General features: G+C 36.7%; 2 protein-coding genes and 1 pseudogene across 6 annotated transcripts; 2 read left to right on the top strand and 1 right to left on the bottom strand.

The window, feature by feature from the left end:
• Positions 1 to 4,977: 4,977 nt before the first annotated feature.
• LOC132139842 (coiled-coil domain-containing protein 42 homolog) lies at positions 4,978 to 7,727 on the top strand. Its single transcript, XM_059548490.1, has 7 exons — positions 4,978 to 5,102; positions 5,283 to 5,394; positions 5,520 to 5,624; positions 5,736 to 5,936; positions 6,482 to 6,703; positions 6,791 to 6,943; positions 7,139 to 7,727. Exons 1-7 carry the CDS (start codon positions 5,047 to 5,049, stop codon positions 7,241 to 7,243), a joined length of 954 nt encoding a protein of 317 aa, XP_059404473.1. The 5' UTR covers positions 4,978 to 5,046; the 3' UTR covers positions 7,244 to 7,727.
• A 745-nt stretch (positions 7,728 to 8,472) lies between these two features.
• Positions 8,473 to 9,858, bottom strand: LOC132135691 (dynein regulatory complex protein 10-like; annotated as a pseudogene).
• Positions 9,859 to 10,164: 306 nt separating this feature from the next.
• Positions 10,165 to 24,062, top strand: LOC132139828 (two pore channel protein 1-like). Of its 5 annotated transcripts, none has more exons than XM_059548451.1 (27): positions 10,165 to 10,688; positions 14,762 to 14,910; positions 15,032 to 15,162; positions 15,282 to 15,458; positions 16,033 to 16,146; positions 16,301 to 16,431; positions 16,838 to 16,961; positions 17,049 to 17,107; positions 17,433 to 17,532; positions 17,616 to 17,732; positions 17,840 to 17,964; positions 18,052 to 18,100; positions 18,192 to 18,255; positions 18,435 to 18,479; positions 18,899 to 18,955; positions 19,113 to 19,166; positions 19,286 to 19,358; positions 19,447 to 19,554; positions 20,148 to 20,219; positions 20,301 to 20,390; positions 20,649 to 20,764; positions 20,849 to 20,895; positions 21,385 to 21,453; positions 22,095 to 22,191; positions 22,287 to 22,423; positions 22,536 to 22,616; positions 23,383 to 24,062. In XM_059548451.1, the coding sequence occupies exons 2-27, from the start codon at positions 14,793 to 14,795 to the stop codon at positions 23,482 to 23,484; spliced, it is 2,457 nt and encodes an 818-aa protein (XP_059404434.1). In that variant the 5' UTR covers positions 10,165 to 10,688; positions 14,762 to 14,792; the 3' UTR covers positions 23,485 to 24,062. The 5 variants fall into 5 exon arrangements, with proteins under 5 accessions (XP_059404434.1, XP_059404438.1, XP_059404436.1 ...); XM_059548452.1 differs by lacking the exon at positions 10,165 to 10,688 and adding an exon at positions 14,578 to 14,648; XM_059548455.1 differs by lacking the exon at positions 14,762 to 14,910 and having other exon boundaries at positions 15,083 to 15,162.
• The last annotated feature ends 915 nt before the right edge of the window (positions 24,063 to 24,977 follow it).

The raw sequence follows: 24,977 nt of genomic DNA, 5'->3' as shown, positions 1-24,977 counted from the left end.
CTACAGCAGGAATTTAAAAAATTAGGAAAAGGTTAAGGAGGTGGCTTGTTTTATTATCTGTGAAGATTTAGGGAAATTTCCCTTTTTTACTATTTCTCTTTGGAATGCTGTTGGACAAACACTAACAAACCCAAAAGCAAGATTTAAGACTCTCAGACCTCCTTTCAAGCTAAACACGTACATGCGCTAGCTTCAGATGGGGGTCCTTTATTTTGTTTATTCTTGCTCTATTATGATGAAAAAGGGAATGCTGGGTACTGCACGTGTCAGAGTCTGTTAAGGGAGCAGTGATGTTACGAATCCTGTCATGGCCCAAGGCAAGAGACACAGAGAGAGAGAGACAGAGAGGAGGGGAGGCATCAGATGGACATTTATTTATAGACACACCGTGCAACAGGACTTTCATGAGTGAAATATGGTCCTTTTAAAGAATGTTTTGAATGTTGTGAAATACTTGCTTAGATTATTTATAATGAACCATTTATTGATTTTGAGTTCACAAACTGTGTTTGCTGATATTTATTTGTAAAACGTTTTTTTATATTTATTGAGCAGCTTGTTTTACCCTGTAGAGCTTCTGTGTTTTGTGAAGGTGTTTTCTGAAACTTGTTTAAATGTGAGGCTGAAATAAAATGGTAATCCACAGCTGTCTTTTGTGTTGATATGAAATCAAACTTTATTGTACAGATGTCATGCATTTTATGTGTATGTGTGCATGCATACATATATGACAACAGTTTAGCTGTGTGTGTGTGTGTGTGTGCCTTAGAGCTGTAGTTTCACACATTGTGTAAGAGCTTGAGCTGTTGCAGGGAAACACAGAGACAAAAGAGAGAACAAGAAAAAGAGAGAGAGAGAGAGAGAGAGAGACCTATTAGAAGTTTGTCCTTACAGGAATGACTGGAAAGTTATTTTAGGGAAAACTGTTTATCATTTAAAGGCCAGGAATTTTTTTTTTGTGTGTATTTTAACAATCCTTACTGCTTGGAGGAAAATAATAAGTATTTTCAAGTCCCTTTTAGCGATTTATGTTATCATTTCCATAAATGATTGAAAATTTGAAAGTACAGTTAATTATTAGATTTATTAGATTACCATTAATAAATTCCCCTTCCTCATCTCAGCGGAACTGTTTTGGGTGGTTTCTGTTGATGTTCTCGTTCAGACAGAAATCTGAACCCAGATCAAGTCTTTGAAAAGCCTCTGACCCTGACTGGATTTCCCGGCCCAGCTAAGCACTTATTTACTGCTAATTAAGTGATCTGAGCTCATTTTCTCAAACTTAATGGCATCATCCAGCTCCTCCAGGAAACACGCCGCAGCCCCAAGTACACTCTACATGCACATGGTCCAATAAGGGCTCTTTTACCTCCCTGACATTAGCCCGTAATGCTATTAACCCATTCATCGTTAAGATGCCCACTTAAGCAAAATGCGAAAGATTCCCACTTATCCGAATTTATTGCAGAGTGGGAAGAGATCGAAAATCTTAATGCTAATATAGAGTAGGAGTGTGCAGCTCACAACTAATCTGTGTATTCATAATAATTTATCTTTGTTCCTCATTTCAACCTTTGACCTGAAGAAACTTTAGTGACTTTCAGCTTTAGTGAGCATATGAGAAAAAAATTAAATTAAATTAAAAATGTAAAAAAAAAAATTAAATTAAAGTAAAAAAAAAAAAAAAAAAAATTAAAAGTCTTACAGACCCCAAACTTTTGAATCTTAGTATAGACTCATAATGGAGTTACTCATAATTAAGTAAATAGCAGAAGATAAGTAGACACTGTGGTTTAATCGAAGCATGATTTATTTCTTTATTCTCAGAATTATGCTATAAATTACACATTTTTACACAAGATTTTAACTACAATATATAATAACTTATTAAGGTGTATATAAACGTATTTTATTATATGAAGTCTAAAAAAAGAAGAAGAAAAAGTAAAATTACGTTATAATTGATGTTATAGCGTCATAAATACTTTTAAATTAATTATTTTTAAAAACTGAAATATCCCTCTAGATTTTGCAAAACCTTACTGAACTTGACCGAAAGAGAGATGGAATACCATATAGTCAGCATCATGATATGTCAATAATCAGTAGCAAATACCAGCAGCCATTGAGAGCGGGTCAGTGCATGCATGTGTGTCTGTGTGTGTGTTTGTATCTGCTGCTTAGTGGACCAGAAAACACTCATATGGAAGCCCCTCCCCCAGCAGTTCATCCTAAGAAGACTGTTCCCTATGGAGACCTCATAATCCTCAAAGTCAAAGCCTGCAGCCAAATACAGACAGAAAAGACCTCAGCAGACTCCTCAAAAACATTACATCGTTAGTGTATTTTTATTTTATTTTATTCTTTATTTTTTGCAAATCAAAAACTAAATCAAAAAGCATTATGTACTCATGTTTACCTGGTCAAATACTATTATACCTGTAGGGCACTATTGAGTAATTTACATTTAAAGTTAAATATTAAGTAATGCATTTAATCCTACAAAAAAAATGTCCAACCAATCACGCTTTTTTTCTCATTTATTGATTTTGTTACTCACATTACTGTGTTTGATATAATTTACTGATCACAAACAAATGACTCCCAGGGAAACAAGAGTGAGGAAAAGAGTTGAACTACCCTAATGTAGAACGTCACACTGGTGATGTGAATGGGCCACCCCCGATGCTTCCCCCAGTGCACCCCACCTCCAAATGTTCTGGGGCAGTGTGCTTCGGCAGCAAGGGGCCACTGTCACTCTACATTAGCCAGAGAGTCCTAATCCCTCGACGCAAAACTGCCATAATGATATCACTAACCACGAGTGGCACCGCCGGCCATGCAGTGTCTGCATATGTATGTGTATGTGTGTAAGACCTAATGTCCACAGCTTGACCTTTCACAAACACTTGTTTCACTAATCTGAACCTTTTTTTAAATGCCTTTCTACATCTTGAATGTCTGCTTGAATATAGTTTGAGCAAAATGAGATGTTTGGCCTCCTACTTGACCTCAAATAGAATATTGTTTTTGAATGGGTGTTTCATAATTAGATTAGAAACATTTAAACAACAACAACAAAACATTAAATTTGTCCTCTGTAATGATATTACCTTCTTATATTGTCTGTCCAATTAATCAGGGGATGTTGAAACCTCTGTAATGATAGACGTAATGATAGAAGTTCAAAAAACAGTATTAATTATAAATGTCTGCACCGTTCCACTTGATCCATTTTATTAGTCCTTGTTTTGTTTTAGTTTTAAAACTAAAACAAAAACATAAAAATAAACATTTAGACATTTAGATTTACTCACTCATTTGAAATGTGTATGGCTTTTGGGTTAGTAAATTATGAACACTGAACTATTGTTTTTATTTAAGCCCTGTATCACCTGTAACTGTTCTGTCTAACGTTAGTCTCCCCCTTTCTCTCATCCCTCTCATCTCTTTCTTTCTCTCTCTCCCCAGCATTGTTGTTCAGTGTTTACTCCCCATAAGCAAGCCCTCTTTTTGCAACACTAAACGGTGCATTACAAATATCAAACAAACAAACAAATGCTCCCTGACCCCAGCCCAGCGGGACAGCTGCAGTGTCTTATCACTTATCACAAACGCTAAGCAAGGGTAAACATCATCCTGAACATTGAGTGGCTCTCCTGCGTACTCACTCACCTCTGTTATGCTCTTGAATAATACATTTGGTCTGAGCTTGTTCAGTGTTCGTTCATGTGTGAACACAATAGAGAGACACACAGAGACCTGATGCCATCTAAACTTACTGAACCGCATGCTGATATGTGAGGTTGCACTTCTTTTATGTTTTTTTTCTTTCTTTCTGAGATTTGAGGTCAGGAAAAGGGTCAAGTATAGGACTAAATATGGGATTCCTGGATTCAGTATGTTCTCACTGCTGGAGGAGAGAGCTAGCCCCTTTTTTTAATATATGGAAATATAATTAAAATGTAACGTCTAAATAAATTCACAAATCTTTTAAGCAAGATTTATTGCTACACACTATATATATATATATATATATATATATATATATTACTCTTTTTGTACAGAATGTGTGATTAACAGAATCCAGAAATTATTTTAGTTAACATATTGTTCTGAATCTAAATTTTGTCCGATAACCAAAAGGTTTAAATAAATGCATATTGTGATGGAAAATAGTAAGATTATTCTCTATTCAGCTTTGGACATTTACATGGGTGTTAAAAATCATTTCCTCTAATTCCACACCAAGGCAACATACAGCCTTCATGGCCTTAATGCATTAGGTGAGAAGGCGACAGGAGACGGAATCATGTTTATGAAAGATAAATGAAGGTCTGGACACACGCACGAAAACTAAAGGAATAAAGAAAACACATAAAAACACTTAACGTATTTGAATTTATCTTATCAAGTCCATTAAGCATCGTAAAAAAAAGTATCTTTTCGTGTTCTCACATTGTTATTTCAGTGGAATTATTCATTAAATAACAAAAAATACATATTAAATTCGAATGATGTAGCCTAGACAACAAAATGCATTTTGGCACGATCTGAAGCGGAGAAGACATTTAACAGACTTCTCTATTAGAAATGCCTCATAAATGTTTATAGCATGCGTTTGAAAACGCTTCAGTGAACTGAAGATGATTATCTACTGCTGATCCATACACCAAAAATCCTTCTGATGGATTTATAATAATAATAATCATAATAATAAATATGGCGTTTGCACAGTTATTGGTGTTACACTTCTATTAATTAAAAGCTATAATGTTTAATATTATCAACATCATCATCGTCATCATCATCAATCATGCAGCATTAATCATCAGCACCACAATAAACTGAAAAGTCATTTTAGGGCATTTTTAACGTCTAATCTCGACCTGAACCTTTTTAATTCGGTAACACCTAAAACAAAAAATAAAGGAATTGTAATTTATTCTGCCACTGGAGGGCAACAGAGAAAAGCGCGTTCCCTTTCTGTCGCTGTGGAAACGACACGAGCGCAGAAAGTTTGTCGACGACAGTGCGGCTGAAAAGATGAGTTTGAATCTGGAGGCTTACTTCGGGTCAGTTTTCGAAGAACGACTCAAATTGTAAGTACAGGCTAAATCATTTATGACACTTCAGTTCGAACAGTGTTTCCCTATAACCATTAATGTGCCGCCGGAGATATGGTTTCAGAGATTCACTGAAGTCGCTGAAGTGCAAATAACTGTTGCATGCGGATTGTTTGGGCGCATAGAGATGGTTCTGAGTGAATTGCATCTATTCAGAAATAAATTCGCGCAGAAGGATTTGGCGGATTCGAGTACAAGCGTAATGAAACTCTTGGAGGCGCGCGACGAGTGCGCGAGTCTGACCAGGACTCTGGAGTCTCAGAAAGAGGTGGTGGAAATTACGTTTCAGCTATTTAAATTTTTATTCCATTTACTGACATATTAAAATATACCTTTTTAGCGATTCCAGTTAAGTCAGGTTTTCTCGCTTTGTCTTGTGTGTGTTGTTGTCAGGAGATGCAGATTAAGCGGGAGAATTTAAGAGAGAGAGACGAAAACAATACGAAAGAAGAGGAGAAACTGAAGAAATCCATACTGAAATATAACAAGTTTTTGCAAGTAATGCAGCATTCTGAAACAACTAAATAGATATAGATACACTGATAATGTGTAAAATGACTTGTAGGTAACACTTTTTAGTTTATTTATTTATTTTGAATCTCCTTTAAGGAAAATGATGCCAGACGGTTGCGTGCCTTAAAGAAAGCAGAAGCGGAGCGAGCTCAAATCAGACTGAAAGAATTGGAGATTCAGAAGCTACAGACAGAGAACGACAAGCTGCTGGCACGAAAAGAGAATCTGAAGGATCGTGTCAGAAAAGCCATATGCTACCAAGAGTTCCTGGAGAGGGCCACAAAAATGTCCGGAAAGGTAGTTGCACTATTAGTTGAGAAACTCGAGCTGTTTGGCTGGACTCGCATGCCTCATTTGCCTGGAGATTGAGACTACATATTTTAAGAGCTTGCAGAGTCATTTAATCTAGAGATTGGATATAAGGCAGAGATGGTTTGCTCAAACAGATATAAATGGGAGGATTTGGAAAGCTGTGCACAAAAATAACCAAGTGCCTTGTTGATAGAGACATCGCAACGCTCAATACATCAGCTATGGGAATGAAAGTCCCAGCTTACAGTTTGAATTTGTTTATTCAAAGTTTTTTTCTCTGATTTCAGCTGAAGTAGCACAATTTTTGAAAACATTGTGGCCCAACTGGTCAAAAACAGTTACGTAAATTGTAGTCTTTCCACATTTTTTGCTGTATGTGCATGAGTCGAGTTAGCCGCCTGAAGGGCATTAAACATGTGGGTTCTCAAAAGTGTACATTATACACGTTCTGGCTGTTTCAGTATCTAAAGTTTTGTATAGTAATATTATACTTTTCCTCTCTCTTTTCCCCTTTTTTAATGACATTTGAGTTTGAGACCATTGGTCAAGTCATTGACCGTCTTCACACACTCCAGTCCATCAACAAGGAACTCCTAGAAAGCCAAACTAGGTTAGAGAAGGAGAGAGAAAGCACAAAGCTGAAACTAATACAGTATATAAATAAACAGCGAACTGTTCTCCTGCACTGTAACAACCAACTGCACCAGCAACAGACGCAGCTAGACAGCATACGCCTAGAAGCATACAAATGGGTAAATACGCTCACACACAATTTACAGGCCTATGTCTTCTGTACAGTTCTGTCTCCCAACATTACAAACTATTTATGTGTTCTACAGGAGTTAAAACTAAAGCACTTCCATTCCACTGCAGCAAAAGAGACACTCCAGTTTGCTCAACTAAAGGCCACAATCCGTAACATTTGTCAGATGATCACACATTACAGGAAAGTCTCTGTGGACACTGAGGACACATTCAAGCAGCTGGAAATGGTAAATAATGCCAAAATACTTCTGGCAACCTTTAATTATTATTTGTTAATATAATTTTTAATATTAAAATGAGGTACAGTAATGTTCTAAAAAAAATCTTCACACAGCAATATGTAATAAATATAACATGCAACCTATGTATTTTTCAAAACTGCTTTGGCGAATAGCTAATTTTATTTGTAATTTTCCCTCCAGATTCAGAAATATTTTCAGCTTATGAGAGCTATAGATGATGAACTGAAGTTCAACATTATAACAAGGTCAAATCGAACTGAAGGGAATGACAGCGGTGGAGATTAAGACCCAAGCTCTGTGTATCCACAGTACATCCGCTGAATATGGACAGATGCACCTAAGCTAAATAAAAATCATCACCTGGCCACCCATCAGGATTGTGCACTGGGTTGAGAGGGACAGCAGGAATATTGCCCAGGAACACGGAGATTAAAAGGATGTTTAACCTAAACAAAAAGGGAATGTGTACACTTGAATGCTTTATGAGTCTCACAGTCACAGTGAGCTTTTTAATTTTTAATAACACAATTTCTAATCTAATAACACAAATGCTAATGGTGATAGTCTTGTGCTGTGCTTTCATGTCGTGCTTTCTTTCATTTCTTTCCTTTCTTGGGCTTTGCGTTGGCCTTCATGGCCTTGCGTACACAAAAGCCTCTCCAGTGGGCCTAAATGATAGTGGCAGCTTGGCTCTGCATCTCTCTTTCTCTTTCCTGTTGTTCCCTCTGCTCCTGAGACTTCTGTCGCTCCTCCATAATCTGGGAGTACTCCAGGTATACACACATATAAACATACAGAATCAAATGCACATATGCATAAAGACAACATATACATTTTTAAAATACACAGTGAAAGTGACACACACACACATATTTATATAAAATAATATTATATTTATGTAATTAAATCATGAAATCATGGCTGTGAAATACAGTGTAGTGATGATTTCATGTTTAAAAAAAAAAAAAAAGTAATTTATTCCTGTGATGCAGAGTTGAATTTTCAGCAGCCATTACTCTAATCTTCAATTTCACATGATCTTTAAGATATAATTCTAATATTTGTTGCTCAAGAAACATCTCATTATTACTATTATTATACGTTTTCTGCTGATTTTGTGTGTGTGCGTGTTTGTGTGTGGTGGGGGGGGGGGGGGGGTTATGATACTTTTTCAGAATTTGTTCCTAAATAAAGAACAGCATTTATTTGGAAATCACTTTCGATCAATTCTGCGCTGAATAGTTTTTTTTTTTTTTTTTAAGAAGAATAACCCAAATGTTTCAATGATATCTGCAAATACATCTGAAACTGCATCATCATCAGTAAATATCAGATTAATGTCTACCTGTTTCTCTCCCAGTATCATATTTCTGGATCCAGTTCTCAATCTCTGTTTCCTCCTTATATTTCTTCTGTAAATCAAAACCAGCAACATTTACAACAAACTATACTCATGTTCACTTTTTAACTGAATGACCCTTGAATGAGCATAAATACACCTTTCGTAGTGCAAGTTATCTCTCTCGGTCCGCTGCAATCACATTATTGAGCTGAGCTCTCAGTTGATTGCCTTCCTGCTGCAAACGAGCTCTCTTCCCCTCTGAAGTTTTCGTATCCGACTGGCTCGGTTTCCCAGCGTCCTGTTGAGTTCAGACGATGAAGTCCTCCCAACCCTTTTCCATCTGATGCAGTGAGCTCCTCAGCTGGTGCACTTTATTAGTCAATGTGGAAATCTTAATAGGAGCGAGAGCCAGACAAAGAAAGAATGAAAGCAATGGGGGGAAAATAGAGAGAGAATGAGACCAAGTAGTTTGGAGAACTTATTAATTTGTCATCCAACTAATCTCTCAACTTTATAACATATTTTATTCCTTGTCATGCTTCTGACCTCTGTATCCTTGTCTTTTATTGCCATGGCAACTTCTTTTTCCATTGAGTCTATCAGCTCCTGGTTGGCAGAGTGATGTAGACTGATTTCCAGCATCATCTCTGCGATCTCTCCCCTCTGCAGGTGTATTGAGAAGCCTCTCCAAAACAATCTCTCTCAACTCACACAGGCCATCTCTCAGTTTCTGAGACTCCATCTCTACCCCTGGGTTAGGTTCTATTCCTTTCAGCACTTGCCTTGTGGTTGGAGTTTTTCTAACCATCCGCATAATATTACGAAAGGAGTTCTGAACTGCTTCTGTTGATTTGGCTAATTGTTCCTTTAGTTTGCTTTGATCAAGACTCCCATCAAGTACCATACCTTGGTATTTTCCCCCAAGCTTTTTGTGCTCTTTTAGGGCATTGGCCACTGCCTCTCCAAGACTTGGGGACAGTTCTTTTGGAGAGTTCAGCAGAGTGGGTAGAAGAGAAACTACCTCCATCCGCTGAATGCACTCATCTAGAACCCCAAATATGAGCTTTGCTTCTAGAAATGATAGAGTCTTCCTGGATGGGTTAATGTTCTTTAAGTAGTCTCCTTTAGTTTTGTTTGGAAGGTCGGTTGCATCTGATAGTCTGTCTTCTGGAGGGCGAGCATCTGATTTTGAGCCCATCATTAGATGTTTCTTTGATTGTGAGAAAGAAAACTATCCAGACATCAAATAATTTTTAAAACAAATAAGGTGTTTTTTTTTTTTTTTTTTTACCAGATGAAGATGGCTTTGAATGAGATACAATCCACGTGTTGCAATTCATACAAAAATAAATATACGTTACCCAACTACACAAATGTTCTAATTTTTTATAATAATTGGAATCGGTTATTCCTTCTTATATTACTAATTAATGTTGACCAAGAAACACTTTGCCCTTAGCTCACCGTCTAAATAGCTCAACATTAGTAACAGACAATCATCACAGTTTTGCTCTCCCTGGACATTTTCTACATTTCCATCTTGTTTGTAGAAATTTGTATGCGCTTACAGTCAAACACAAACTCATATACATATACCGGTAAATTTAAAATTTAAATGTAAATATCTGTTGCTGTGACAACCGTTGGCATGACATTCTGATCCGAGTGACTTCACACTCTAGCAACAAACAAAATATGTAATCTCACTCGTGATTTACTTACAGATGTAACGTTACATAGATACATTTCCCCTGCATATACTTCACAGACCTCATATTATCAATTAACGTATTAGTATATTTGGCATGAGACACGTTATCTCACTATATGGCTTTTATTGTGACACTTCAGCTGTTTTATCTCAGCGACCAAAAACAACACTGTCGTAAAAAGACGTAACGCCAAACCCTCCGGCTTGACGGCGGAGGTTCTTTTATTTATAATATCAGAAATTCGATTAAATTGTACGTTACTGGCTTCGAAAGTTAAATTCTTTTTTTATTAGTTAGAAATCCGCAATATAGTTTTGCGTTTGCGTTGGTATTTTAATAACATGCGAAGATAATGACGTAAACAGACCGGCTCTGTTACGGTTTTAATTATGATTTGTTTAACTTGCACAGTTAAAGTTGTTTTAAAACATATTTTAGTATAAACTCGCTTGGTTTGGTGTTCGTGGACAACAAAGCGGTTTCTGTAAGTCGTGTCGTGTCGCGTGTCCAGTGTTAAAGTTCTTCTGCAGTTTATTTAACATACAGACTCTGTCCCGGAGAACCGCGGTCCTCTCTTCGTGTGTTTGGTTCGGCGGGATGGCGGACGGGGATGACGACGTGCCGCTGATCCTGACCTGGGACGATACAAGCAGCGGGCTGCTGGAGGAAGATGAGAGTTAGTATAAAGTGTTCTTATTCCACCATATACAGCTGACGCTTCTCTTTCAGTGATGTTATTTAGATCACTTACAGAAACCCGAGCTTTACTGCAGGCAGAGCAGGACTGCGTTTCTGCCAGTGCGCATCTCTAGGCATGTCAGGCATCCAGCTTTCTTCCACAGATCTGTTATCCATTCTGCGTGCAGCACCCTTCATGAGTTCTGTCAGTGCCCTCTCTCTCCCGGGTCTGAGCTGACAGGTACTGCAGGATTTCAAACTTTTTAATGTGAAGAATCCCAAATATTATGATGCCATTGCGAAGCATCGTCATATCTTTAAGTATAAAGATAAACATTTTAAGCGTGATGTTATACTGTAAAGACAGCATGTTGTTTCAAAGGTTAAATAATTAACTTACTGTGTTTACTTTTTTTATTTTTTACACAACATTACAGTTATTTTAAACTGAAGATAATTATTTTTGTTAAAATCAATATAATAAAATAAGTATTAATTTTAGGAATAAAATCAAAATGTATTAATAATAGTAATAATAATAATAAGTTAAAGTTATGGCATTAACTTTAACAGACATAAAACATATTTTATAAAATTCTCTGAATTGTCCCCAAAATTCGCTGGTGTTCCACTCTGGCCCTTCATTTTAAAACCCCAGCTGTTGTGCTTCAGTTAATTAAATAGTGATAATGTTACTGAAATGTGGATCGGTAGTCTTTGCTCAGAAACTACAGGCCCTGGTCTGCATGAAACCTGACCTTTAACCCTCATTGTCCTTGATTATGACCATAGACATCCAGTATGTGAAAGTAGGAAGGAAACATGGCTATTTAAATAGTGTGAGTTCCGAGCACTGACTCTAGAGGGCTCTGCAGTCAAGCCTTTTCGTCATGGTTGACTGCATTGTTGACATTGCTAATGCGCTGGGAAATGATTCCTAGGCCTTCTGCATAGGCATAATTTATGGTTTTTGTAAAGCAGGGCTGTTTTCCCCCACACTGCTTTGTAAAAGCTTTTCTAATGAAAAATGTGGAAATGTATCTAATACAAAAGAATTGTTAAGAGTGAGCTTAATTTCATTAGTGTGTGTTGTAATGAACAGTGATGTCAGTGCTGGAGTTTAAAGTTTATAATGCTCAGCTGTGTTCACTACGGCTGTCATCAGTGGCAGATCATGTTATTGAGGGTGCTAGATTTAATTATGATATCATCAAACAAAATAATCTTTGTTAATTTGATTTCTTTGGATTGAGAACGATAATTGCACCCACAACTTGTTTTAGAGGAAAACTTATTTTTATGTAGAAAAAGTCTATTGGATGTGTGGTTGAAATTATTGAAAGTTTTCTTTGTAATTTTTCAATCATAATTATTTTTCATACATGGTTGTTTTGACTTGAAACTGAACAAATGATCCAGGTATATCAGATTTACGGATATCAGTTAGGATTTAATCATCAAATAATACAAAAAAAACTTTACAGAGGAATCTGTAAATCAAGTTGTCATATAGGTCATACAATGCATGCCAGTCTTTGCCATTAACATAACTGTTATGTAATGCATTTTTCTTTCTGAAAAAACGATTCACTGTTGGATACAGTTTATAGTGCAGTTTGGCTCATGTTTTTAGAAAAAGGCCTCTTTATACAGCTTATACAGTTAGAAAAAGGCCTCTTTATACAGTTAAGGTTGCCTTTTGTTGCTCAGAATTCAGCATAAAGAAGCAAGGGCACATAAAAGTCAGACTAAATTATGTCAGACCCACCTCAGCCCCTGGTATCAAATTATGCAGCTGTCATTTTTGTGTAAATGCATTTATGCAACCTCTGAACAGCATACAATTTTGTAAAGACTCCTAAATGCCACTATAGAAGTGCTTCTGTACCACCTTTGCTGTGTAAATTTAATGACACAAATCATGCTGTGTCATTTATAGACTGAAGTTCAATTGAGAGGGTTTTTGGTGTATTGGTTTAAGTGGTTTAAAAATCTCTGAGGAGATGCTTCACCCTAGTGCTATTGTGTGGTATTGTATGTTGTTAAAAATATCAATAACCAACATATGAATCAACAGCCAATATTACATTTCTGCCAGATCAATTTTTGGGGGAGGATTATGTGTAGTACTGTCCCTTTAAGAGTGAAGTTTTCCAACCCCATTGGTCATGTGTTCAAGTGTCCAATACAGTAGCATACCACCCTTTGTACCACACACACACACACAGACAGAGTTAAAATGCTGTGTCAGCCTTATGACAGATACAACGCTGTTTGTGGCCCCCGTCCAATCCCACCCTGCATGCACACAGTCTATGGCCTTGTGTCAAAACTGTTTGGTTGTGATGAGAGCTGGACGTTTGAATATTTGGAGCACCTGAGTGTAAACTGTGGCACTCTTTTGGGGATTTGGTATGTTTGTTTAGTTAGTCAAGAAAATTCTTCATGGAAAAAAAAAGAAACATAGTAGGAACACGGTCTGTGTTTTTGGTTCCAAAACAGCTTTCTCTTAACTTAAGAAGAAAGAAGCTGACTTGAATATCAGATGCCTTTGCTTCCTTATTCTGCATCAAGCTGCTGTCTGCTGTTTTTTTTTTTTTGTCACGGTAAAGATTTTGTTTGGCTATTTTAATACCTGCATTTTTATGAACAACCAGGACCCATCTCTGATCATCAGTCCGGTTTTGTTTCTTTGTGTTTGAAGAAAATCTGGATCTGCCCTAAGTGGAACTGGATCTGAAAAGAAACCTGGTATCAGTGCTTTCTGTGTCTCTCTTGTTCACTCTTGCTCTGCCAGGAACCTATTGATTAGACAAGAGCAAAACCAACGCTGTTGTAGTCATGTGCTTGCTCACTGAGAGTTATTTACAGACAGCTGTGAGTCAATGAACGTAATGAAGTAACTCATTCAGTCAGCTTGTGTTGGGCAAACTAAAAGCTCTTAGCTGTTTGAGATTTAATTGGTGCACCATTAAATTACCAGACTCTGGCCTGACAGATCTTTTAAAAGTGAGTCATATTTATTGCCTAGAAAGTAGCAATGTTAAGTATAGTTCAGAAAATGAATTGAAACTTTTTAGTTCCCAAAGGAAGCTCTCAGCATGGTAGGTTTTTTTTAGCTGTGCTGTCGATCTCAAAGGCCAGCTGCGTTTTTGAGCTTGAAGAAAGAAAGGTATTAAAATGGATGCAATATAGAAGATATAGTACAGGAAACAGAATACAACAAGGAAAAAGGGTGGCTATGACCAAGAGACTGAAACCAAACTAATGTCTGGAAAAGGCACCAGTGTCAGAAGCAGCAGCTCAGAGGATCTACAGGAAGTTTTCATTGTGATTGGGACTGATGCTTGAGAAAATCCACTGTACAATCTATTCGACTTCTCAGTTACACTGTGATCTCTGAACCATCAGCTGTGTTTCCTGCTCACACATCCTCTGAAAGAGAGAGAGGAAAAGTCCAAGGTGGAATCCTTATGGAACTATTTGGAATTCAGCGATGAAATGTTTGGAATACTGAGTGCAGTGTTTTGGGAACCAGCTTTGAGTTAGTCAGGAGTGCCTTTAAATTGATTCACATTTATTATTATTATTATTATTATTATTATTCCGTATTTGACTCTCTGAATCAGTTCTTAATTTTTTTGAATGTTGTTGTCACTGAAAGCAGCCCAAATGTATTTTGTCACTTTAATCTGTAATGTTGTCTAAACAACCTTTTTTTCCCCTACTTTGTAGGATCTTTGTAGCATTTGAGAGTATTTCCCATGTTTTTGCCAACAAAATATATTTTGTAGTTTATTGTTATTTTTAGCTTAGAAACACATTATTACCAAATGTTTTTTTTTTGTGTTTGTGTTTCTTAAAAAATGTTACGATGAAATAGTGTGTGAAGGTGCAGAAAGAGATGTGGACTTTGCGTTTTGACCTGATTTGACTCAGTTTTGTGTTTTGAGGAATTGTGAGCATCACCACAGAATTCTGTTCTGCTTTCGGACCGCTGGCCACAGCAGCTGCAGCTGGCACAATGAAACTTGCATGTTTGAGTGCACTGTTGATGATTTACACTTGCAGTGCTAAAAACTGATTGAAAAATTGCAGTGACATGGGGCCGATCACAGGGGCTACCATGGAAGTCAGTAGTACATTTGACAACATGACTGGACTGACGCATGACAGGCCAGTGCAAACGTCCTCATTCTGCCAGCAGTTTGCATCTGTCGGTATGTTATTTAAATGAGGTATATAAAATGAGCCAGCTCAAAAAATGCTGTATCTAAAACGTAAAAGATTAATTTTATATTGTAAAATCATAAATTGTAGTTTTTTTCCTTCTCTACACAGATGGGGCAGGAAATTATGATGTTGTGAATAATGTTGTCATTCCAACCCCAGGAGCACCGGACCCCAGGGCCCAGAATTCTTTGCGGCAGAGTTGGGAAATGAACTACCAGGAAGCAGCAATATACCTCCAGGTCATCTTTTGAACCTCCATATGCTCAGTGAAGCAGCAAAATAGATGCAAATGATCTCAAACACACACTCTGGGTTAATAAAAATTCTCTCTTGCCAATTTGTCTGTGTTTGTTCTCAGGAGGGAGAGAATAACGACAAGTTTTTCACTCATCCGCGAAATGCCCATGCGCTCCATGCCTACCTGTTTGCTCACAATCACCTTTTCTATGTGATGGAGCTGCTGACGGCAGTGTTACTCATGCTTCTGTCCCTCTCAGAGGCCCCTGCCGTCCCCTTTCTCCGCTTAGATGTCTATGTATGTGACTTCTACTTCACTGTGTGCATACACTATCTTTCCAAAGTTTGGGGTCTTTAAGATTATTTGTTTTTGAAATAAATGCTCTTCTTTTCATCAAGGAATCCTTTAAAAAAAAAAAATCACAGTTTTCACAAAAATATTAATACTTGAGCACTTAATCAGCATATTAGAATGATTTCTGAAGGATCATGTGTCATTGAAGACCGGAGTAATGGCTGCTGAAAATTTAGCTTTGCCCTCACAGGAATACATGACATTTGAAATTATATTAAAATAGAAAACAGTTATTTTAAATTGTTATAAAATAACACCATATCTCTGTTTCACTGTATTTTTGATCAAGTAAATGCAGCCTTGAAGAGTATAAGAAACTTCTTTCAAAAACATAAAAAAACCCTTACTGATCCCAAACTTTTGAATGTGCTAATGTGTGTAAGCTTGAGTGTATATGTGTTTGTAATTGTGTTTTTATAGGTATGTTTGTGGCTTATGATTATATGAACATGAAGTATGTACTTGTACACAAACACTTACATGTGTGTGTGTGTGTATTTTTTTCTATTTCTGTCAGGTCCATGCAACACTGGAGTTATTGGCATTGGTAATGGTGGCCTTTGAGTTGTGCATGAAGCTCCGATGGCTTGGCTTTCACACCTTTATACGACATAAGAGGACCATGGTGAAGGTGTGTACTGTACATTTTTTTGTAATAAACGTCCTGTGTTTTCTTACAATGGTTGATTTAAAAAAAAAATGTTATCTCTGTATCAGGATGTGTCATTTTCAGAAAAGCTCAGCTCATGAATCCTGTTATCCTCTCTGATTTTTGTGTGTTTCAGACATGTGTCCTGTTTATTCAGTTCATCGAGGCAATTGTGGTCTTAGTCCGGCAGACGTCTCACCTGCGTGTAACGAGAGCCCTGCGGCCGATCTTTTTGGTGGACTGCCGTTACTGTGGAGCTGTTCGCAGGCATGCTAACTTAAAAAGAATTTACAAATAATTTACTAATTATACACAAAACTGAGTACCAAAAGTTCAATTCAGTTCAATTAAAGATTATTTGGATAGCGCTTTTTATGATTCAAATCATTATAAAGCAACTTTACAGAAAATTAAGTTTCTACAATATTTAGTAGTAGCTTATAAGTGGTGACTGTCAGTTTATGTGCATATGACAGGATTTTTCAGAAAAATTAATACAAGACATAGTCAACCAGACAATGAACATTATTAACAGCAATTATTATATGATGATGCAATCACACTTGTAGCAATATTTGTTAGTTCTGTTTGTTGAAAGTCCTTGTAACGATGGGAGAATTATTGTAAAGCACGTCCATGACTGGATAAAATCTCTGTTTCTCTCCTCCTTCAGAAACCTGAGGCAGATATTTCAGTCACTTCCTCCCTTCATTGATATTCTTCTGCTGCTGCTTTTCTTCATGGTCATCTTTGCCATCCTAGGATTCTGTTTGTTCTCAGCCAACTCAGCCGACCCTGTTAGTACATCGATCACACACACTCGCCTTTGTGTTCTCTATCTCTGTTACACACACCAACTCATCGATTCTTCTCTTTCTCTACAGTATTTTAGCACACTGGAGAACAGCATTGTGAGTTTGTTTGTCCTTCTGACCACTGCAAAGTAAGTATGTACCCTCACTCTGGGGCACACGTTCTACATGACTCTGAGCCTCAGTGGGGTTGTTTAATGTCTTCCTGTAAATGCAGTAGTGATCCAGATGTTTTCAGTTTAAACTTCTTTTAGTGGAACTGGAGAATTTCTCTGGTCCTCATCATTATCATTATGCCCTTGAGCAAAGAACTTAACCCCAGGTCAATATAGCCAGTCTGCCCCTGTTAAAAATGCAATAAAACTCGGTTTGAATAAGAAAGTGTCTGCTAAATAATTCATATTTAAGTAACCTCAGAGTCTTAAGTAGATTTACACGTCTTTTTTTCTTCACTAGTTTTCCCGATGTGATGATGCCAGCATATTCAAAGAATCGTTGGTCATGCATTTTCTTCATTGTGTATCTGTCCATCGAGCTCTACTTCATCATGAATCTGGTCAGTATTGAACAACACAAAATCTACACATTATAGTTTAATTTTGTTGGTGAACTATCCTTTACTTTGAGTTTGCTTCACAGCTCCTGGCGGTGGTTTTTGACACTTTTAATGGAGTTGAGAAGATGAAATTCAAATCTCTTCTTCTACACAAGCGATCCGCTATAGAGCACGCCTTCCAGCTGCTAGTTAGTCGGCAGGTGAGATTTATACAGACCGATCACACTTTTCCCCCCATCTCCCAATCTTTTTGGTCTGAAGCCTTGTGTATTTTATGGATGAATGTGATAAATCTGCATTTATTTAGAGGCCAGATGGAGTGTGTTTAAAACAGTTTGATGGACTGATGCGATTCTATCGTCCACGTATGACTGCCAGGGATCGTTTCCTCACTTTCAAAGCCCTCAACCATTCAGGCGCAACCATGCTGAGGTACACACGCGCATGAATGTGCTCAAATTCTTTCACTTATTTTAATAGATGATGAGTCCATAAGGTGTATTTGTGCTTGTGTTTTAGTCTCCAGGACTCCTATAAGTTTTATGAAGTGATCGGGCTCAAATGGAAGGTCAGCTTCACACACTGTCACATGATTATTCTCCCCGGGTGTATGTTAAACTCTCCTGAGCCGGAACATATGGTGTGTATGTGTATTGCAGGCTCGACGGAGTGGGGAGCACTGGTTTGATGATCTTCCTCGTACTGCATTCCTCATCTTCAAAGGTCTTTTAAGGCTTCCTTGTCAAATTTATTCAGTTTGGATAAGTTACAGTATTTTACAGTTTAATGATCTGCTCACAATGACCTGATACATTCAAGATTAATTGATTAAATGGCAAGATTAATTCAAATATTTTCTTCCATAATTCTTCCTTTGTATGAACATTATTCTTCTTTAACAGGAATCAATTTACTTGTGAAATCCAAAGCTTTCCAGTATGCAATGTGTAAGTTAAATTCTTAAGTAACTTGTTGTATTAACCCTTTAGATATTAACATTTGTATGAACAACTCTTATTATGTAATGTACTGTAAAATACAGTAAACAGTAATATTGTGTAAAAATTAACTGTTTTCTATTTGAATACTTTTTAAAATGTAATTTATTCCTTATTTTCAGCAGCCATTACCAGTGTAATATGCTGATTTGGTGCTCACAAAGCATTTCGTATTATCAGTTGTGCTGTTAAATACTATTTAGCTTTACCTGTCACTTTTGATCAAATTGTTGCTGAATAAAAGTATTAATTTATTTCAAAAATTTTACTGACCCAAAAGTTATAAACTATATTGTACTACACTCACAGTATATTAATTTCAGTACTTCTGATAATTCTAACTATTTTTCATGATTGACCTGTTATAGATCTGGTAGTTGCTATTAATGGCATCTGGATCCTAGTGGAGACTAACATGTTAAATGGTAAGATCTTCTTGAGTAATGGAACAGTAAGTCATGTGCTGCAGCTGTGTTGAAGTTTCAGATAATTGTTTAAATTCAAAGAATTGAAACACTTGTAAACAGAGGAAACAGTGAAATAGTTGACTTTGGCTCTAAGGGAGCTCTTCTCTTCTTACAGTTGGCGTCTCATGGACTCGTGTTGTCCCATGGAGTTACATTATTTTCCTTACAAGTAGGTGGAAATTGATTAAAATTAAACCACTAGTAAAACTGAATGTAAATGCATTAAAAAATATTGGTTTAATTTTATACTTCTTTTTCATCTCCTGCTGATGTGTCTGTGGAATGAAGTTTACGGAGTTGAGGTCTTGTTGAAGATCACAGGCCTTGGTCCTTTGACATATTTCAGCTCAGGGTGGAACCTGTAAGTGTACACACACACACACACACACAGAGAGAGAGAGAGAGAGAGAGACACTGCATCACCTCTGGGTGTGTGTTTCCATTTCCAGCTTTGATTTCTCAGTAACAGTCTTTGCCTTTCTGGGATTGATTGCTCTGGCCTTTGACATGGAGCCGTTCTACTTCATCGTGGTGTTGAGACCTCTCCAGCTCCTCCGGTATGTGTACTTATTTTAGTGTGTTTTGATTCATCTTAGTTTGCATTGTAGTCATTCATTTAAAACCTTTTTCTTTTTTTCAAAATGATTTTTGTTCTCCCATAAGTCTGAGGATACTATATTATACTGAACATTTATAGATAAAGATTTAATCGAAAACCTAATTCAGACCTGTAAATAAACAGAAATGTTCTAGATGTAACTATATATATATATATATATATATATATATATATATATATATTACACCTAGACCATTATCACTTGAATTGTTATGCTGGTAATGTAAAAAAAAACAAATAAATAATTATATATATCACTTGAATAGTTATGCTGGTAATGTAATTTGTACATTACATTAAATATCAATCAATTAAAAACAAAAAAACTCAAAATAGAAGCATTTTCACCTAAGATCTCAGACGGTTTTACCGTAGTATAGATCACGTCTGCACTGTAATAATTTTTTTAAGCTGCATGTCTAAGCTTTGTGTGAATAATTAAATATCTTTTTTTCAGGGGTCATAGCTGTAGATAGAAACACATGTTCCTTTTTAACAGTTTCATAATTTTATTCCCTATTCCTTGTCAAGGTTGTTTAAAATTAAACAGCGCTATCGGAACGTTTTGGACACAATGTTTGAACTGTTCCCGCGAATGGCCAGGTACAGAAATAATGACCCATTTCAGCTCATTACTCACAGATGAAGGCCCTTTCTCTCACAAACCTCTTTCTGTCTCTGTAGTCTAGGTCTGACTCTGATTATCTTCTATTATTCTTTTGCCATCGTTGGAATGGAGTTTTTTGCTGATGTTGTTTATCCAAACTGCTGCAAGTAAGTTCCTTTAATCACCATAAATTGATTTTTTTAACATCATTTAACACAGTCTACTGTCATTTTCTCACCCTCATGTTATTACAAATGCGTTCTACTGCACAAAACAAAATAAAATTTTTTTGGAAGAATGTACATGAAAGTACTTTGTGATCAGTCAATGTCAAGTTGCAAAAAAGGACAAAAAATAACCATAATTGGTTCTTGGTGAATAATGTCTTTTGTTGTGTATAATGGTGTGTTCTCTGTCTCTCAAAGCACTAGCACTGTCGCTGAATCGTATCGCCAGATAAATGTGACCATTGGCAACCGAACAATGCTAGAGGAGGGGTATTATTATCTCAATAACTTCAATAACATCCTAAGCAGCTTTGGTATGTGCACACACACTTACAGATCCACCCTCTTCTAATGTCAGTATATAGCACCTGTAACTCTTTTTCTCTGCCATGTTTCAGTCACTCTTTTTGAGCTAACAGTGGTGAACAACTGGTACATCACTATGGTGAGTGTAAACACAAAAACACATGCAGGTCAGCTCAGTCAACAGGTCATAAAGAATCAGATGTTCCCTCCATAAAACTCTTGTGTTTCTTTGGTTGGTGTGGTCTGTGGAGCCCCCTGCTGTTTACTGGAATTAAGTAAAGGGCGCCACCAGCTGAAGGGGTGCCAATGAGCACTCATATTGGCACTATATTGCTACATTTTAGCAGGGTTGTGATAAAGAGTGGCATCGGTCACCCTGAAATATGACTGCTGCCCCCAATGGATCCTCCAACATCATTGGGCTAGAGTACTGTCAAACTGACGATGCCTGTATGCCATGGGGTCAGAGCGCTCTCAATTGCTGCCTGATTGTTGCATGCAAAGTTTGCATTTGGAGCGCTCCTTAATGCCATTAGATCAGTGGACTCTGTCAGTGCTTTGGCAAGACAAGGTTTTTTTTCCTGTCATTTGTCAAGAGTTATTGAGCCTTTGATCCCTGTTTTCACAGGAAGGTGTGACATCACAAACTACTCACTGGAGTCGCCTTTATTTCATGACCTTTTACATTGTCACCATGGTAAGAGATTGTGTCTAAAGTCTAAATCATTTGGAACATTTTTGTTATTTAAAAAAAAAAAAAATGGATGAACTAAATAAAAATCTGAATTGTTGCCTTGGCAACTAACTGAAATAAGAATAACTAGAATGACTATCTGGAAATTATTTTTTAAAACTATAGCTGAAAATAAAAAAATAAAAATTATAAATTAAACCTAAATAGTAATCTTAAAAATCTAAATAAAACTGATAAAAACACACAAAGAAATAAGTAAAAAATAAATAAATAAATGAATAAAAGCTAATTCAAAATATTAATGGAAACTGTGATAGCATATTAAAAACACTGAAGGAAATGTGGATATGATTTGTTTTTGATGTGAAGATTACGGTATGTGTTCTATAGGTACAGTGCAGGGGTAGGCAAGTTTGGTCCTAGAGAGCCGCCGTCCTGCAGAGTTCAGCTCACATACAGCCTCTACATGTTTAATAATAATACAAATACTTTAAAAAAAATAATGTTGTTTAAAATTGTTTTAGACAAATTATTGAATGACACACTGCTGTTGTCAGCTACCCATTTATAAGCATGTTATAAATCTGATTTAGTGATCTTGATATTTTCTGACAGCCTGGTGTTGTTATTTTTTTTTTATGCAGGTTGTCATGACGATAATCGTGGCCTTCATTCTAGACGCATTTGTCTTCAGGATGAACTACAGTCGGAAGAACAGAGAGCCGCTGGATGACCTAGAAGGTTCTAAATGTTTAGAGTCCTGTTCATCTGATGACATGTTTAATAAGATGAGTATGACTGAGATATCTAATACTGAGAATGTGTGTGTGTTATAGATGAAAAGGGGATCGTCTTTGAGACAGAGGTGTCCCAGACTGAAGCTCTACAGACTCTAGACTTGTATAAACACACACTGGGTGTCACCAACCTAAGCTCACTGCAGGACATGTGTGTGGCTCTGGAGCGGAGCGGGGTGAGCACATACTTCCATGCGCACACACACAGTTTGTGTTCATAGCATCTAATTTGTGTTTCTTTGATAAATTGATTGAACTGTAATGGATCATTTTTGTCTTTGCTCACAGCATTCCTCATTAGTATTTGTGGGTCGAAGGTCACGTACCAAATGTGACCTCAGCATGAAGATGTACGAGGAAGAGATTCAGGTAGGATAGAAACAGGGTTATTATAGGGCTATTAACTAAAACTGGAAATAAAATAAAACTATTAAAAACATTTTCATTACTTAAAAAAAAAAGTGAACTGAAATAAATATATTAAAAAAATTCAGCTCAATTCATCTCAATTTAAACTATGTAATAAAATAACTGACATAAAAATGAACAAAAACTGTATAGAGATTAAAATACTAAAACGACACAAGCACACAACAAAATTACCAAAACTTTCAAATGAAAATGGAAAATATAAAATAAAAACTGATTCAAAATATTAATAAAAACTTAAATTAATAAAAAATGTAAAAAAAATAATAGTATCTCAATGGTACTAAATTAACGCTGGATAGGAAGATACTGAATACTTTGTGATGGGAAAAAACACTTTGAATTAGCAAAAATGTAACCTTGTTTTCATGAAAAGAGATGTTGACCAGATTGTTTTAAATTAATTTGAATCTTTTATTAGCAAAATATTTAAGTAAAGCATTCATTCACAAATGGCTCTCTTACTGGATCAGAAAATTAAATCATGAAAGTCTGGAATGGTAATATATCACACAGCTGTTTATTCAAGAGTGGAAACTTGGAAAGTTTAGCAAAAGAAAAATAAATGCTACCTAAAGCTATTTCAGTGTGTCATGTTATGTTTTGCAAAGTTATAGTGTGATATAGTTGGCTCTTCATTTGAATAAAAATGTCCAGATAGGCAATGCAATGTATGTGTAAAGAGATTGTTTCTTTTTGGCTGCAGGAATGGTACGAGGAACATTCCAGAACAGACCTGCAGCCCGATGAAACATTCCACAGAGAACTGGACAGCCCTGAAGCCAGTGCCACAAACAGCATTAACTAACTCGAATACAGCATCAGCATTAACTAACACACTTACTCATACCTCTGAGGGACCTTAGAACCATCTTCCTCCCATCGATGGAAAGCACAGATGTTCCCCGTGACCACTACATTCGCCCTCCATCCACGTGGAGACCCACAGAACACACTTAAAGCCTTATTCCCCCAAAAACCTTAAGGTTCCGTGGCCAGTCAGGGAAGCTTGCAGACCAGTCATGTGACATGCACTAGGTCCGGGAACCTTCTTATTTCCATGAACTGCACCTCATGACATTTGCCTTGTGGTGGGTGACCCTGAATGATTCAGACTCTCTTGGATTTGACAAATGGAGAACAGCGATTGAATGTTTCTGTGGGAGATGAATCAGAAGTGAATGTGAGGATTTTAGCACTAAGTGACTTGTGTCTCTTTCTCCACAGTCTGAGCTATTGCTTAACCAACAGATAAAAGATTATAGTAATAAACAAATGTTGTTTTTAATCTAAAGCTGCTTTTTGCTGGAACCTTTGGACCTATAGAGAGGCTTATTTTTTCGTTATATATAAATATATACATGCAGATTAAACATATGTCAGATGAAGTTGAGAGTCAAGTATTTCAAAATCTGTTTTGGTATATCCACCGATATACTTAGTATGGACTGGTTTCCCAGGCGCATGTTAATTTTGGTCTGATAAGTATTAGAAAACCAGCCCTGCATCTTTCAGTTCATTTAAACTTTTGTTTTGTTACATCTGAAAAGATCTTATTTCCTTTGTTTGGAATCAGTATTGTTTAATGAATTTTAAAGCTTTGAGTATTTTGACAGAGCAGTTTGGATAATATCTAGTCAGAATCACAAAGTTTATTCCATCTGATCCATTCAGCTTGGGGGCAGTTGTGGCCTAATGGGTTTGAGAGTTTGTCTTGTAACCCAAAAGTCGTGAGTTCGAGTCAAGTTACCAGCAGGGATTGTAGCTGAACCCCCAACTGCTCCCTGGGCATTGCAGCAAAAATGGCAGCCTACAGCTTCAGGTGTGTGTCTTCACTCGGATGAGTTAAATGCAGAGCACAAATTCCGAGTATGGGACACCATATTTGGCAAAAATATGTCACAGAACTAATGCAGATCTGTCTCCAAACCAAAAATCTCCTTTGTGTAATTTAGCTTTGCAAAATGGTAACGAAACTGTTACATTGAGGGAATTTTTGCTGCACTATTTTATAATATATTAGTCACTTTCTTGATGCTTTTTAACAGAGTGAATGCATGCAAATACTCATATATTGTTTACTCTTGTGTCTAGAGTATCTAACCTGGAGGAAATCATGGATGTGTTCAGGGTCAGTGATTTCATTCCAGTTGCTTGTTTAATTGCAGTGTAGGATGTGCAGCCTCCGTGATCCAAACACAAGTGACATGAAACCACACCAGCTCCTCCAATACTGAAGGGTTTTATACTGGGTCTCAGTTCTCTGTTCTTATTCCTTGTAAGTGTATAATAACTGGTCTA

Source organism: Carassius carassius, chromosome 4 (assembly GCF_963082965.1).
Source record: "Carassius carassius chromosome 4, fCarCar2.1, whole genome shotgun sequence".
Lineage (NCBI taxonomy): Eukaryota > Metazoa > Chordata > Actinopteri > Cypriniformes > Cyprinidae > Carassius > Carassius carassius.
The sequence above is the reverse complement of the archived record's forward strand: the minus strand, read 5'-3'. Positions and strand labels throughout refer to the sequence as shown.